Source organism: Narcine bancroftii, chromosome 11 (assembly GCF_036971445.1).
Source record: "Narcine bancroftii isolate sNarBan1 chromosome 11, sNarBan1.hap1, whole genome shotgun sequence".
Lineage (NCBI taxonomy): Eukaryota > Metazoa > Chordata > Chondrichthyes > Torpediniformes > Narcinidae > Narcine > Narcine bancroftii.
The window spans coordinates 103,719,821-103,737,663 of record NC_091479.1 but is presented as its reverse complement, the minus strand read 5'-3'; the positions used below and the strand labels follow the sequence as shown (position 1 = coordinate 103,737,663).

General features: G+C 39.3%; 1 protein-coding gene across 3 annotated transcripts in view; it reads left to right on the top strand.

The window, feature by feature from the left end:
• The first annotated feature begins 10,464 nt into the window (after positions 1 to 10,464).
• ppp1r12a (protein phosphatase 1, regulatory subunit 12A) overlaps positions 10,465 to 17,843 on the top strand; it is a 105,579-nt gene continuing 98,200 nt past the window's right edge. For all 3 annotated transcript variants that reach the window (XM_069904372.1, XM_069904371.1, XM_069904370.1), the window contains exons 1-2: positions 10,465 to 10,538; positions 10,984 to 11,114. In XM_069904372.1, coding sequence (XP_069760473.1) covers positions 11,008 to 11,114 — 107 coding nt within the window. In that variant the 5' untranslated portion in view covers positions 10,465 to 10,538; positions 10,984 to 11,007. The remainder of the gene's footprint in view (positions 10,539 to 10,983; positions 11,115 to 17,843) is intronic.

Sequence of the window (17,843 nt, the reverse complement as noted above, 5' to 3'; positions counted from 1 at the left end):
TGCTGCCATCATGGTATTGTGGTAACCGCTATACCAACTATGCTGCCCAAGCATGGGAAATTCTAGTGTATGTTCTGCTCCGAAAGCAGACACGCCCAGTCTTGTAAATTATGACGCAATTCGTCTCTGCGCAATTATTATCAGTGATAACTCTTATTAAGAATTTTGCTGTCATGCAGGGTTTACTCATAAATAACTAATGTGTGATTCTCAGTTTGGGTTTCACCCTGATGACTTGCTTCTGGAGCTCACCATGGCCTTGGTTCAAAGGTGATTGAAGAACTGAATTCCGGAGCTTAGGGTGGGTGTGACAGCCCTTGACATTAAACCAGCATTTAACTGAAGTACAAAGGAACCTTGGTAAACTTGTTAGTGGGGAACAAAATGCTGAAGTAGTCAGTGATACCCATCACAAAGGCCAATGTATTTAGCAGTTGAAAGCAGGCATTAAAATTGATTTTTCCAATTTCTCCTTTTCCCCCTCCCTTCCCTTTCCCTCAGCTCTCCACCCCCTTCCCTCTCTTTTCATCCTCCCCATAACTTTTGACTCGGATGCCTGCTGCCATTTTATTTTTCCATAACTTGATGAAGTGCTCAAGCCCGAAATGTTGGTTATGGATCTTTATCTTCGTGATTTTAAAAAAAGACACTGTTTGACCTGCTGAGTTTCTCCGGTTTCTTGGTTGTGTTTTTACTTTAACGATAATGTCTGCAGACTTGCATGTTTCACTTCTTTCTTAGCCTTGGCACCACTAAAGGAATTCCTCCGGGCAGTGCACAGGCCTAATTATCATCTACCCTGAATCACCTTCCGTCGATCACAAGGTCAAAAGTGGAATGCTTGCTGATGGAACAATGTGCTACTCAATTTTCAACCCCATGGCGAATGAAGCAGCTGTTGCTTCATCGAACAAGGGGACCGAATCAAAATGCAGTACAGGTTCAGAAATGACAAACAACATACCAGGCAACAATCATGTCCAACTGGACAGAATCCATTCACTTACTGGTTATACATTCACATTGCAGTCACCGTCTCCTAACCCTTGACTAGAAACAACAGGGCTAGTCATATAAATATTATTACTCCAAGAGCTGATGAGAAACCAGGTTTTGTGGAGGTTCCAACATCTTACTTCACCTGCAAGGCATAGGTCAGCAAAATCTGCTCCTTTTGCCGATGTGAGTGCTGCATGAACGAAACAAGAAGCTTGACACAGACCAGCACAAAGTAGCATGATTGGCACTCAATCTTTCTCTGTAAATGTTCGCCACCTTCAGTACAGATGCATTGTGACTACATGAATAAAATAAACTTCAAATACTTGTTGAGGCACTGCTGGTAACGCTTCCCAAAGCCTGGAACCTCTCACCATGAAGGGCAAGCAGAGCGGATGCTTGTCTTGGAAATATATATTAATGAAGTTTCAGGATCTAAATTCTGGAATTGTAGAACTTTTGTCAGGGCTGCAGAGGTTTAAGAAAGCAACTATATACTTCTCACAGAGCCACATTTGCTGACTTTGCAAAAGCACTCTTCCTATAAAATGGATTAAATGGAAATTATGTTAAAATATTTGATCAAATTTGCTTGATAATTAGATCCCAATGTATGTTTTTTTGCATTTTGTGGAGCTGAGATTATTTAAGCCCAAGAGCCACAGCTGTCTTCTGTGTGAGGTTTTGACTGTTGCTCGTTGAGAAGTTACCCCTGAATTCCATTTCATTTCAGTTTTTCTGTGCTCTTTGTTACATTGAGCCAAATATTTAATTGATATTAAAGGCAGGCATTTGCCCTTTTTGTCTGTTGATGAATTAACAAGAAAAAGACTTTAGTGCAATGAGACAATTTTTGAAAATAAGATTTTGTGAATTGAAATGTACTTCATGAAAGACTGCTGGAATAAAATGTAATAGTAATTTTCAAATGGAATTTATGCAAAAGAAATGTATTGGGGTATGAGAAAGAACATGGTTGGTGTGTATGTTGGATTAAATGAATTGCCATTCCAACTAAAATTATTTAAAATTCCTTACAGTGATATGGCTTCCTGTCTTTGTCACCTTTGGGTGAATAAGCACAAAGGACGTGTCGAGAAAGGGTATAAAAGATCAGCGTAAAACTTAAATAGGCAAATTCCTCCCTGCAAGTGTCAGAAGTTTTATTTTGTGTGCAGTGAGCATGTTAGAGCAGCTCCAGAGTTGGTCAGCAACTCTATTTAGCAACTTTGGCAGAGTATTCAATGCGAGAATGCATGCATCATTTTGCTTTCGAAATGAGTGAACTCAGAAAACTGGTGGACTTGGAATGGCTTATGGCTCTAAATCATGACTGTGGACTTATTCTTTTGAATAGCAAGAACATTGATTTACTGAAATGATGAGTAGTTTATTTTTTAACAATGGAGCAGTCATTTTTTGTAGGAATACCAATAATGTCTGAAACACTTGGTTCATTCAAAAATGTCATCATCTTGGGGAGTAAATTGAGCAAAGAAGAAAGAATTAAGCCTACATTTTAATGTTTGATAAATGTCATTGTAGACTGGTCAAATATCTGATGGAAGAGAAAGAAAATGGAAGCTTATTTTTCTTTCATGCCCAACCATTTAAAATGGACTACCAAGTTGTGATCTTGTGCACAATATAGTTACTCAATTTAGATAAAGTTTTCATTATTTCTATCAGAGGTTTAAAATACTCCATCCACCTCCCTGAGCATTGATTTTTCTGCCACCCACCACAATATGGACTATTTGCTAAATGGACTGTAATTATACACCCAATCTACTAAGACTGCGCCTTGCAACTACTAAATTTTTACCACCATTTAGGACCAAATACATTTTCACATCCTGGTTTTAAGATTCCTTTCATTATTACGTAATCTAACATATATATTTGTGCATGTATGTCCATCTGTTCTCCATGCAAATCAATATGGAGCACTTCTAATGTCCAACGAGGTTCAGTCAGGGTAATGTCATGACCACATTGAATTTCATGACCTTTAAGCTCTTATGAAGTTCAAAAGTGTTTTTTGACCAGCTTGCACTGACTTGCATTACTGTTTACTATAATTGTGGTAACATTTGATGCTGAATCACCTTGAATTTATCCTTTAAGGTCATATGAAGTTCAAAAAAAATTGAACTTGTACCAGGGACACCTCAATTAGATAGAGTACTGTGCCTCAGTATACATTCAGAATAAAGACAAGTGGCCAAACTCAGTTCAATATGGGCCCAAATTGGCAGAAGCTCTTCACAAGCCCAGAGAGTTAGATGAAGGAGAAAATGAGACAGTAAAGGAACATCATTCTTGCCTCACTGCTGCTGCTTCCAGACATGAAAGCAGCAGGAAACAGACAGCAGCGATTCACCTGTCTCAGTGGTCAGGCCTCCAGACTGGCAAGGGGCAAGCAGTGAGAAACAGTACAGCAATACCAGGCATGCCTCAGTGGTCAAGCCTCCAGTCAAACAAGGAGCAGGCAGCAGGAAACTGCGGAACAACGCCAAGCCCGCCTCTGTGTTGATGCCGCCAGGCATTACAAGAACAGACAACAAGTTTACTGAGGAAGAACAAGCAAGACTCCAAGCAATGCAAACAAAATCCACCAGCCGAAGGGCAGCACCATTTTTTATAACAAAGAATATAATTGTTGTTTGGGGAAAAAAATATATTTATGCAGAATTATCATGAAGTTTTTTGGCATCTTGTTTTCAACCATGTAGTCAACAACTGAGTGTTTCATTTCCCGGGCAATGCCAGGTATCCTGCTAGTAATACATTAAAAAATAATGTGAATAATGTACTTTAACTTTTGCTTGTCACAAGGCAAATAAAAAGGCACTATGAGTGTTGCCAGGTGCCCCAATAATAAGAGCTCCTGCAGCTGCACAGACCCTTGTTCAAACCATTAGCAGCCCGAGCTCCAGGCCCAAACCTCTGATATGATCAGGATGCCTCAAAAACCCTTCTTGCCATCAGCACCTTCTTGAATCCTGGATTCATATAGTCAATGTCACCATTCCTTTTTATCCTGGAACTTACTCCTAATGATTCCCCACTGTTTAAAGTGCAATTCCGGATGGGGAATTGCCAATCTTGAAAAGTTAACAAACCTTCATTATAGCACTAACACCAACTAACATACTTAGTGGACATTTTGAGTCTCAATTCAAACACTGACTTTTTTTATTCTTGTTAAATTTCTTGCAGTTAAATATTAGTATCTAGTTGGCCAAGTTTACATTGTGATTACAAACAAGCCCAATTTATCACTTCTGCCGTTAGTGAGATTGAAGTTTCTCCATCTATGGATGAATACTTCTGTACTTGTCAGGATGGCAACTCAAAACAAATCAGCCATATTTCAAATCCCTCGGCAACCCTTAAGTTTTGTTTCCTTTATTTGCTGTTGAGCCATGAGAAATAATTGAAACGTGAAGAAGTCAAATATGTGGTTGTGGTGTTGCATTAAAAAATGTAATGACCCTTTCGTTTGGTATTCTGGTTAAACCTCATTCCCACATGCACTCATACAGGCAATGAGGCTTTAAGTTGCCTCAGAAGTTTCAATCATCTTAAAGTATATATTCTGGAACAAAGCTCAGAAAAATCTTGTTGCTTCTTTGGTGTGAAATTAAAATTAATTCAAGAATCTTGGTAGCAAAATTAAGTATAAAATTATGGGGAGAACGTACAAACTCCTGGCAGACAGTGCCAGATTCGAACCTAGATTGCTGGCGCTGTAACAGCATGGTGCTAACGTCTACACTAACTGTGGCATGTATTCCCTCTTTCATCCAATTCTGTTATGATGAATATTTGTTGTTGCAGCATGTAGTTTATTCTTTTTTAGTCATCAGTTTATTTTTCAATTTTACATGACTAAAGGTTCAAATGTTCCTGTTCAAAAGTCACATTTTGTTAACCTGAACATTATTTGTGTGGGAGGTTTTGAATCAGTGCCAGGCATTTATGCAATAGTATTGAGAGAATTTTGACAATTGAGTTTACATTTTAAAGTTAATGTTTGTATATGATACCATCTCTCTGCACAAGCAAATCCTGCATCAGGTGTGTATTTCTGGTACTCAGGGAGTCATGTCTTGAAATAGCTGAATTGCTTATGAGCTGTCATTCCATTAAAAAAATAAAAGGTAGCCAGTTAAAAATGACATAGGAATGCACAAAAACTTTCCAGAAAGTCTCTTTCAGGAAAGGAGTTTGATTAAATGCAATATTTTCACAGGAGTATTAATTTTAACTCTATTGATAAAAATTGCACTTTAGTGTATTTTCACAGTGCACTTTATCTAATGGAAGACACATGTCACCCAGCTCCTTATCACTAACCCGTGGTGCCCACTTGACCCTTGTGTGTGGATATATTCCATCATGATAAAACTATCATCTAGAAGATGCTTTGCTTGTGTTTTAAGCATTGGATTTTACCACATTTGACACTTTTCACAGTGCATGATCCATTTATGACCCGGAGAATTTTGTCTCACCACATTAAAACTTGCAGATACTTCTGGAGAGATTTATTTTTGCTTTGGATGGGTTCATGAGGGGAAGCAGCTGATTATGCTGAGAATCTGTCGAACAAATTCCATCAGGTGCAGGAACTAGATTTCAGAAGTATTTTTTACACTGCGCATCTTTTCAAAGCTTGTTAATTTTCTGATTCCACACGTTGTAAGGAGTGCACCAAGATGAAACAGAATTGTTTCAATTAATTGGTTTGCATTCATCCCAAGTCCTACTTCAAAACCTTAATGTGGCCAGACTACAGCTCAACCTCTACAACCTCAGTTTATCCAGGAAAACCTTTTTGTTCCATTATCTCTGGGCTTAAATATTCTTGCACACTGCTGACTGGCCTTGTGAGTTAAACATTAGGTAAATTTGAGATAATCTTTTTAAGTACAGTAAATGGATCCCTGAAATGGATAGAGTGAAACATGAAAGGCTGCAGACTCTGTGATTGTAGTAAACACACCAAAATGCTGGAGGAACACAGCCAGTCTTTTCAGCGTCTATTTGACAGATATATTGCCGGTTTCAAGCCTGAGATGGGTAGGTACATAGTAACACGAGTTGTGGTTGACTCATCAAGTTTTAAATCTCTGGAGTTTGGAGAATGAGAGGGGATAAGAAGATAAAAGATCCTGAAGTAAAACATGAAAGTGGTTGAAGTAAAAACAAATGCTGGAGAAACTCAATGTACTTTATAGAGCAAAGATAAAGATGCATAGCCCGCGTTTCAGGCTTGAGCCCTTCATCAAGGTATGAACAAAATGTCAGTGGGAGCCCAAACAAAATGGGGAGCGGCAGGGGGAGGAACACATTCCCACTGACAGGAGGAAATGGGTGGGTAAGGGAGGGAGGTAACACCAGTAATCAAGGAGGGGGGGGGGGTAGAATGCCTGAATGGAAAAGGTTGGATAGCTGGAGGAAAGAGAGGAGGGAGTATAACACCTCATTTTCTGTATCACCACTCCAGTCAGATGGCATTAACATTGTCTTCTCCTCCATGTCTCTTTTATTTCTTCAGCTCTCCACTCCCTTCACTGACCCCCACCTCCTCCTATTTGCTGGTGTGCCCTCCCTTATCCACCAATTATTTCTTGCCTGTGAGACAGTGCCTTTCCTCCTGCCCCTTCCCAACACCATTTTGTTCAGGCATATGCCCACATTTTGCTCATACCTTGATGAAGGGCGCAAGCGTGAAACATTTGTGTCTTTATCTTTGCTATATGAAGTGCACTGACTGCTGGGTTTCACCAGCATTGTGTTTTTAATAAAAGAGCCTGAATGTTCTTTACAAGATGGATGTTAAGATCTTGGAGAATCTCATAGCTTTGTGTGATTGCTTTAAAAAAAAAGGTTTACAACAAGATGAAAATGGAAAATGATTGAAGCAGGCAGCAGATGAGACAGCTTCTGAGGAAAGAGAAACAGTAAATTTTTTTGTTGTTGAAGATTCTTGATCAGAACTTGTTGCAAGGAAAGAATGGAATGGAGAAGGTAAAGGAATAATCTTTGGTAGGATGTCACAGTTTCCCCAGGTGGAAGATGAGGTGCTGTTCATTGAATTAACTTTTTGGCAACATTGCAACAAATGTACAATTTTTGCACATGAAATGCACAATAAAGTTGTTGCAGAGCCATGAATTTTGTGATGCATGTTCACGACAAGAAATTCTATTTCTTTGGATTTTGTTGAAATAGTGCAGGGAAGCACCAGTTTTGAGTGGGGTGGAGAATTGAAGTAATTGAGTTGCCTTCATCGAGTCAAAGGGTAATTTGCAGCATGGAAAAGCTCCTTCAGCCCAACTCGTCCAGGCCCAACCAAGGTGTCTTGCTGAGCTCATTTTATTTGCCTGCATTTGGCCTTCGTTAAACCTCCCACCTACGTCCCTGTCCAAATGTCATCTAAACCTCGTGATTTTGCCCATTTTTTTGGCAGGTTGTTCCATAAAGTCACCACCCTCTGTTTATAAGCAAGGTGCTGCTCAGGATGTTTTAAATCTTTCACCACTCATCTAAATTGAATGCCCTCTAACTTTTGAAACTCCTTTTCTGTGAATTGACTGTAACCATTCAGATTGTCCATGCTGCTCATTATAACACTGTATTTCAGCCAAGGAAAATTGCCTAAGCCTATCCAATTTCCTTGTAATTCAGTTTGTTCAGTTCCAGCAACATCCTTGTGAATCTTTTCTGCATCTTTTTGAGCTTGAGAACCTCCTTCCTATGGAAGTGAAGCACGAAATCTGCAGATACTACAGTCAAAACACAAAAATGCTGGAGGAACTCAGCAAGTATTGTAGCGTCTATGGGAGGCAAAGCTATATAACTGACATTTTGGGCCCGAAAAGTTGGAAATATATATTTATTTCCCACGGGACTGGCTAACATCCTTCCTATTGTCAAGTTCACTTGGGTCTTGTGCAGCTGTAACACCAAGTCCCAGCTCTTGTACTGTGCTGACTGATAAAGGGAAGCATGCCAAATGCTGCCTTCACTGGAATATGAAGCCAAATGCAATCTGTTGGAGGAACTCAGCTGGTCATCAGCATTACTGGGATAAAATAAATGGTCATCGTTTTGGGCCAGAGCCTTTCAGTCTTGATGAATTTGCCCATTATCACTCTGTTAATTTGCAATGGCTCCTGATTTTTAAATATAAAATTTTGTTTCCAAATTTCTTTTGTGATCACATGTGCAATCTTTGGCTGTGGCATCTTCAGAGTAATGTCTCCCCAACTCTTCTCTACCTTTCAACTCTGCATCTTCCGGAGGTTCCTTAAAATCCACTTTGACTAATATTTTGGGCCAATTTCCCTTTTATTGAAGGTAATTTTGTGGCTAATTGTGAAATGCATTGTAGATTCGAGGTAACTAACCTCAAGACTCATCCAATGCCAGGTTCAATCGACAATGTCTTCTTAAAGGTATAATGCTTAAAACTAATTACTTCCAATTGTATCTGCAAGGTTGATTACAGATAAATGACTTGGATTTACTGCCCAATATTTGGGTAGTGCTGTTGACAGCCAGTCATTCCAAAGAGGTTTGTTGCTTATGTTTCATACTTCGTTGGATACTTCTGCAAAGCACCTATTTCAACCATCTAATTTCAATACACATTTCCTTGTAAAGCATCGAGTCCACACTGCTGAAGATCCAGCTGCGCTGGATGGGTCACGTCTCCAGAATGGAGGACCATCGCCTTCCCAAGATCGTGTTATATGGCGAGCTCTCCACTGGCCACCGTGACAGAGGTGCACCAAAGAAAAGGTACAAGGACTGCCTAAAGAAATCTCTTGGTGCCTGCCACATTGACCACCGCCAGTGGGCTGATATCGCCTCAAACCGTGCATCTTGGCGCCTCACAGTTTGGCGGGCAGCAACCTCCTTTGAAGAAGACCGCAGAGCCCACCTCACTGACAAAAGGCAAAGGAGGAAAAACCCAACCCCAACCAACCAACTTTCCCCTGCAGCCGCTGCAACCGTGTCTGCCTGTCCCGCATCGGACTTGTCAGCCACAAATGAGCCTGCAGCTGACGTGGACTTTTACCCCCTCCATAAATCTTCGTCCGCGAAGCCAAGCCAAAGAAGAAGAGACTATGTATTCTGGCTCTCTTGGTTGTAATCAATCTCTTCAGACTTTTCATATTTTTAGCTTCAGAATCATTTTGAGGGTTTTTCTGCATTTTCTTCACTGAGCAAATGAGAGCGATAAAAGCACAGAAATGCTGGAGGAACCCAGCACGTCTCGCAGTCTCCATAAGAGGTAAAGAGATATAACCGACGATTCCGGCCTGAGCCTTGCTTGGAGGTATGAGTAAAAATTAGGCAGGCTCATCCAACAAATCCATGCAAATTATTTGGGAAGTGATTTAAATTTAGATGTTTATCTTTAAAGACTTTTGCAGTTTGACAAAGCCAAGTAGTTTGGTACATTTCCTTCAATTCAGATTTATTGTTAAAGTACATGCATGCCCACAAGAAAAAGGATCTCAGCATTGTGTGTGAGGCAGAATGACCACTTATTGATAGTGCAAAAAAATAAAGAAATGTAAACAAACTGTGCAAAAGAGAGAGAGAGAGAAAAAGTGCCAAAGTAAGAATCCTTAAACAAATCTGAGTTTGTTGTTGAGGAGTCTGATGGTGGAGGGGGAGCAGCTGTTCCTGAACCTGGGGGTGGGTGCAAGTCTCATTGTACTGATACCTCTTTCCTGATGTTAGCAATGAGAACAGAGTGTGTGCTGCTGCTCTCTGATGGCAGCGTTCCTGTAGATGTTCTCGATAGTGGGGAAAGTTTTTCCTGAGCTGTGTCCACTACCTTTTTCAGGACTTTACAATCAGGGATATTGGTGTCCCCATAACAGATTCTAATTCAACCAGTCAGCACAGTTTTCACTGCACATCTGTAGAAATTTGCTAGGGTTTCCGATGCCATAACCAAACTCCTGAGGAGGTAGAGACGCTGACATGCTTTCTTCACGATGCCATTAGTGTGTTGGGTCCACTTTTTGCGCTTGCACCCTTTTATGTGTTGGGTTTCATGCCCCAAATAAGAGGTTTACAAAACCTCCAATAAATCTCATGAAAAAGTATTGTTTTTGTGTTTTCTGGCCTGCCACTGCTTTTGGCAAGTGATTTTCTGTGAAGAATTTGTGCAAATTTGATGATCATGAACATTTCAAAATCCTGACTGAACTGTTTCATGAGGAATGTTTGTATTGCGTGACTGCATGAAATCAAATGGAATGTGAATTGACGAATTTAACAAATCCTTTAGTTAATCCACCAAATTTAATATTTGTGCTTCATTAGGTTTGAAAATGCTCAGTTTCAAATATCAGTTGTCATTATAGCAGTTATTTTATGCCATTTATAACAGGGAATCTATAAATATTTTCTTTTGTTTTGAATGAATTGTATAGTTCCAGTAATGAACACGAAGGATAAAGCAAAAATAATGACCTATAAGGAATTCTGAAGACGGAATTTAAAATGTGAGCCCGTTTTCCTTCCATAGTTGAGAAGTCACTTGCGAATTTGAAATATTTTATCCTACTTTTTCAGCATGTAAAAAAAAGTCCACTAGTTTTTGATCATTTGTTCGTTTCGGTTCCGACTTCACTCGTGAATTAGGGCTTGTGGAAATCTGAGGGCAAACAATTAGAGCTGCAAATCTGGGATTATCTTGATTATTTAAGTTAACGTGTATGATCTGACTCCTAGATTTGAAATATTGGTGACTCAATTAAAAACATGGCAAGGGAATGGGAGAGAAACTGATCTAGTTTTGGAATGCAGTTTCTGTAATCAGGTCACAGTAATCCAACAATTATCGTGCTTACTTTGTTAACATTTAATGGTGCTTCTATAAGGTGGTGAATGTTTTGATTCTGGCATTTGTAGTTAATATTGAGACAGTATTTTTCATATCTTTTGTAGGCATGTATAGATGATAATTTGGATATGGTGAAATTCCTAGTGGAACATTCTGCAAATATTAACCAGCCAGATAACGAGGGTTGGATACCACTACACGCAGCTGCCTCTTGTGGATATGCAGATATAGCAATGTAAGTACTGGCCATTCCTGTTTTTAAAAACACTTTGCATTTTCTTGAGTTAACAATTGGTCATAAAGTCTGACGAAGAGGCAAGCCTAGAATCGGATGTGGAATTGGCTGTAAGTTCACATCTCCATTTGATTATAGAAAATTGGCTTTGGTTTTGGGAACCAAGTTTCAATCTATTTAGTAGGTTCAAAGTTTTATTTAAATGAATTATATTTGATCTATCATATGTTAATTAACTTTTTCTATTGCATGGGATGTAATGTTATAGGTGGGACTGAGAGGAAAACATAAATTCACTCTCCTAATCAAAACAACCTGAAGCATACAACACATTTGCCACAGCATTGTATGCAGTGGCCTGTTTCTGGAAATCAAAGCATAAAAAGCCAGTGCCGGTGCCGCATTTGATTTGTGATTGTCATGGTCCAAGCTTTTTGACAAGATGCCGCCCCAACAACTAGAAAAGGCAGTCCTTTCTAGCTGTTGAGAAATTTCTGTTCTTTGTCTAGTGCAACATTAAATATTTATTTCAGGCAAAAAATGGCATTTGTCTAGTTTATACCTTTGTATCTTGACATTTAACAAGTTAGGTGATCTTTTTGTGTTCTACCTCAATTTTGACTGAACATTTAATTTCCTTTGCTTTAACTTGGGAAATAAAGCTGATCTTGGTTTTGTATTTAGCGTGTAGGAGTATCACTACTCTAAAGTAGACAGTGTTTATTGGACAACATCTGTTATAAGTGTTGGAATTGTAATACTGGACAACCCCTTTCAATAGTACTGAGATATTAATATTAGCTTCTGAGATATTGTTGACCCAATTACAATATTTAATTGGAACAATCTTGTGCTTGAATAGTTTTTTTTTAATCTGATTTCAGTACTTTTGTTTTCTCATTCATGTACAGTGGTTTCATTTGGTTTGGTTATTTGGTTGAAGGGTATGCAGATATGTTGTAGAACAGGAAATATCTGCAGGGGACATTTGACCCTTGAACCTGCTTTTCTGTTTATTAAGACCATGGCTACTCTGACTTCACTGTGGCATTTGTATTTCTGGTAACCTTCTCCCCACCCCTCCAATTACATATCAAATGTCTAATTCTGTCTTGGTCTTCAAAGACTCTGGTGTCATCATCCTTGGAAAAAGAGTTTTTCCCAATGTCTGCCCCCAAGAGAAATCTCAATTTGCTGTTTCTTCAATGGGAGACATTTTTAAACTGTGATCCCACAAGCCCCCTCTTTACCTTCTTACCTCCAGCAGATAAAAATCTATCCAATTAACCATTGTTCATGACCATCTTTACACAAGCAACCAGCATTAGACCAAAATCAGCAAATGAATTTATTTCCAGCACAAATTGGATAATTCTTCAAATAAAGAATCAACTGCACTGTTCACTTGATGAATTGATAAAGGTACCCACGAGTAGGTGGGGGGGGGGGGGGGTGAAATTCAGATATTTTTGAGGGATTTGTAACTTGAGCCATGTTAGTTACTTGGTTTATTTCCCCAATTGCAGAAAGGATGTAGCTCCAAGTAGTACTAATTTTTTTGTTCAGCAGCTGTTGCATTTATAAAATAGGTGGCCAGATGCATTAGCCACTGAGGGGGTTTTACAATTCTGATCCAGTAGCAATGAAGGAACAGTGATGCATATCCAGACCGGCATGACTTAGAACTTTAATGGGATCTGCAAGCATTGGTCTTACCATGTGGTTGAAATTCTTTTATTCGGTGATTGTAGGTTTTTTTAAGGGGGTAGACAAAGTGAGTAACAACGGTGGATTTTTTTTAGATGATAGACTCTGAAGCAACAATGCTCTGGTGGTGAAGGGAATGGATGTTTTAGAGCAGTGGATGGCGCACTGGGTGGTGTTCAGCTGCTTGAGTTGTTGGGGTAGCACTCATCCAGGGAAAGTGGAGGGTTCAGTGACATTGCTGACCTGTGGCTTGGAAGATGGTGATGAAGGAGAGGAGTCACTCACTGCAGGTTACACAGCCTTCATTTTTCCCTCAAAGTCACAGGATTGGTGGGGCTAGTCTAGTTGTGTTTCTAGTTAATGGTCAACCCAAGGCATTGGGTCCTTCATGGTGAAATTTGTGCAGATTATCATAATTCTTTCCAAGCAGTGAGAGAATATCACTGATATATTTGGATTTTACTGGCACTGTTTGAAGAAGTTCAACTTTATTACTGAAACTGACTGTGGGTGAAATTATTGAAAGGCGACTATTGTATTTCCCCTTGGATACCTCAAAATCAAGCCTTTAGTTAGGATTTCAATGATGTTTGATTTGAGAAGTGCCTTGGAAGCAAAATCCTGTCAACTTAAATATTGATTGCATTTTGCAACTCCTGTAGGATTCATGTGACTTCATTTCTTTTTATTTTTTGGCTGGTAAGTGTGGTTACACAGGGGCTTAATGCTTGCACTTCAGGGAAATTGTTTTAAATATCCTTTTCTTAAATTTGATGGGAGTTCCTTGTAGCTGAAAAATGTTGTAATTGTTACTGTGTTGCCTCAATTTTTTTTGAGTCGTGGAACAAATTCTTTCCAATTTAAGTTGTTTGTGATGCATTTAATTTATCCGTCACCTTAAGATTATGGTAATTTGAAGTTGGATGGAAATCTTATTTCAAGGACTGAATGCGCAATTTGGACTGATTTTTAAAAAAAAAAAAAAATCAGTCTTCACTTGCATCCGAACCAATGATTCACATTGAGGTAGCTGAGGGAAATATCGACTCTGCATGTTGTTTCCAAAGATAAACAACTTAATTTTGGTCGATGATCAATACTTTAGCATGCGCAAGCCAAGAGAATAAGATACCAGTTCTGCAAGATTTTTAAGAAGAAGAGGTAACCAAAGTGGTGAAGTAAGTGGATAACCCTAAATACACTTTACCTGAGGCATTGGACTGAGAAAGACCAGCGAATATATGGGTGTGGTGTGTAGGACTTGTTTAGGGTAATGGCTACTAGAACATTCAGTAGAGCAGAATGGAATGCAAAGGTATTCTGAGCAGCACGCAAGATATTTGAGTGCTGTGCATTGAAGGAAGAATGTTGCGTAGGATGGACAAAAGTTTGCCCTCCCTTTACGGCTATCTTCACAGCTGCTGTCCGACCTGATTATTTTCAGCATTTTCTATTTTTATTTTAGGTTTACACTGTCTGCAGTTCCTTTTTGAATAACACTTCAATATCCTGTAATTTTTCTTGGCTCTGTTTTGAAAGAGAACGCTTTAAATGAGGTTATATTTGAATGGCCATATGAGTGGTCAGGATGGGTCCCACAAATCAGATGCATAGTGTGTTTTGGTTATGATTGAATAGTGCCATGGAATCATTTATATCTTCATCTATGAGATGCAAGTTGATGTGAAGGATTGCACCCTAGATAACAATATTTCCTTTGCACTGCATGAGAATATGTAAGTCGTGAATGTTATTGCTGGTTTTGAGCATTAAACCGTTTGACCAATTTGGACAAGTAACGTCATTATTGTGTGAAGCCTCATCAGGCTACTTAAAAAATACATTGGTATCGACAGTTTTCTAGTTGCTCTGTAAACAAAATGAACTTGAGATTCATTTTATTGCATTTTACAGAACAGAACCTGTAATATTACACATAAGGCAGACAAAGAGTTACCAATAATGTTGTCTGGCGACCCTTACAGTATGAGAGAAAGAGAACTAAAAGCAAGTCCCTTCAGAGTCACTGAGTGTCCGTGGATTCACCTCCAGCATTCCCGCAGTCCTTGGAGCCACACAGACTGCTGCTCAATTCATTGACAAATGGAGTTTCAGATCCAAACCACCGACATGATCAAGAAGTCTTCAGCACCTGAGATCCTTCGGGACCTCTTCTTGCCCTCAGCACCCTCTTTAATCCCGGCTCTGATTCCTGATTGTCATGAGCCAGTGGCCAGCAGCCTGCAGCCCATACTAGGAAGAGTGTTAGTCATTAAGGCAGAAAATCTGTAGCCAGACTATTATTGGAGAAATACTGTATGTTACAATTGTACAGGATACAGGTGGGGCAATGCCTGGAGTATTATGCACAGATTTGATCCCCTATTTAAGAAAGTGTATTACTGGGATTTGAAGTAGTCCAAATGAGATTGAGGGTTAATTTTTGGGATGAAAGGGTTGTTGAAAGAAGTTGGTTCTACTGCAAAATTTTGAGCAATGAGTGGTGATTTTATTGAAACATGAAAGATTCCTATTGTGCATGACATAGTTGATATCAAGATGTTTCTTCAAGTGGAAGAATTTCAAGCAAGATAGTCAAGTTATAAGATCAACTTTGGGTGGCACGGTTAACATAGCAGTTAGCACAATGTCATTACAGCGCTGGCAAACCTGGTTCTAAACTAGAGCTGTCTGTAAGGAGTTTGCATGTTCTCCCCGTGTGTGCATGGGTTTCCTCTGGGTACTCCGGTTTCCTCCCACGCTGCAAAGCGTATGGGGATTGTTGGTTACCTGGAATATTTCGGCTGCACTGTTACCATGCTGTATGTCTAAATTAATAACTATTTAAAACTGAAGTGTTTAAGAACTTAGCAGAAGTTGATGAATCTCGATTTCTCCCTACCAGAGGTTACAAAAGCAGGATCATTGGGCGTATTTAAAGAGAAAGTGGATTAATGTGTGAAAGTTTGGGTAACTGGCAGAGAAGAGGAATCAAGGGTTGGGGCAGATCAGCCATATTAAATGGTAGGGCCGGCTTGAGAGGCTCAGTGGCTATTCCTGAATTTTCACCTAACTCATCTGGTACTGCATAATTTGAATACCTGTACAGTAAAATCACCGGTATCCAGCACCTCTGGGGATCGTGTCTGCATGGGTTTCCCCAGGGGCTCCGGTTTCCTCCCATTGTTGGAAACTTACCAGGGTGTAGGCTAATTGGGTGGAAATTGGGCAACATGGACTCATGGGGTGTGAGAGGGCCTGTAACCATGCCGTATGTCTAAATTTAATTTATATTTATATTTATTCCAATGTATTTCTGTTTATTTCCTCAATTTTTTTTGCTGGTTGATTGGGTTGCCGGTTGCTTGAATTTTGAATACCTGTACCAGGCATTTGACTGTATATTGAAAATATTAAACAACTGTATTTCAGATTGAAACCTTTTGGAGCAAAAATAAACTTTTGGAGGAACTCACAAGCCAAGGAGCATCCATGTTTCTAATTTTACCAAATGAACCATGCATTTATTAAAAACACGCCTTGTGCGTAAAGGAGATCTATTGACATTTGATTCCCAAAATCTCATTAAATACAGCACCAGGTTACAAACTTGATGTTTTTTCACTTTGCATTTTGAGCATGCAAACTATGACTTTATATTGAAAAGGGGGACGCGGTTTAACAACCTGTCATTAGCAAGGAAAACTTGAATTTGCATTCTACTCAAAGAAATCCTTTGCTGGTATGTGCGTTGTGTAGCTATGTTCAGAGTCATGATTGACAGGTATTTGAAGGACAAGGAAGTTGAGTGGTAAGAGGAGAGAACTGGAAAGTAGTATTGAGACTGGATAAGCCATGATTTTATTGAACTGCAGAGCAGGGGTCAGGGGGCTAACAGGTCAACAGCTTTTTCCTCATGAACCATTTGTATATACTGGTACAGGGACTCGCCAGGTTCCAGATGACCTGACATAGAAATCTGAGTTTGTGCTAATTTACCCATGCATTTCTTGAAATGTTTCATGGTATTTATCAATGACTTGATGCAGTACATACATATTCCATTAATTATAGGGTGACTATTCAGTAAAATGAAAGAATTTTATTGAACTGCAGAGCGGGGGTCAAGCAACTTACAATGGGGCTATGTTCCGACAAACCCATTGTAAGTTGGAAAAAAAATTAAGTCAAAAAGAATACCGCACTTACATTTTTTTATAATTAATTTTTGAATACCTTTATTCCACACTGGGGAAAAAAACATTGACGTACACAGCTGAAAACACATTGGGCATGAAGAATGCTTGAAGCATTGAACTAAAATGAATTGCCTGAGGGTGGGGATGCGAGAGAGTAGCGTACCGCATATCGCAAACACGGGAACGGAATTTGAAATTGAAGGTATGGATTTGACCCATCATAACTTTGAAAAATCGCAAGTAGGGGAGCACCTGTAATTACTTCAGGATTACCATTTGCAGTTGTGGTTTCTTCCCAAATTGTTTCTGAATGCTGTATTTCAAAACACAGTGATTCATATTTATGACTGGGTTCCTCAGAGTTAACAACATAAACCCTACTGTGATCGGCATTTGGGATAAACTAGATTTCTCATTGTGGCTGTCATGTGCCCTATATTCATTCTGCCTGTGAAATCTTGATGAAGAATGGACTCTACTCTGAAAATGACGACCATAATTGGTCGTTTGGCTGTTGTAACTTGGAATGAAGCCAGCTGAAAGCCTTTGCGCATTAACAGAAGTTTTTATCCAGGAAATTTGATTCAGGGCAGGTGTTTACAGCACCCACAGTAATTTGGCCCACAAAAGGACATTACTTCTGTTAACATCTTTCAAATTTCACTTGTTAAGCAAATGACGTTTAGTGGTATTGAGATTGTGAGATCATTGAGCAGCATTGATTTGGGTGAATGCATACATGAAAGGCAGTGCCAGAAACTGGCTTTATTTGTATACACTGGTACAAGGACTTCCCAGGTTGACAGATGACCTGACATAGAAA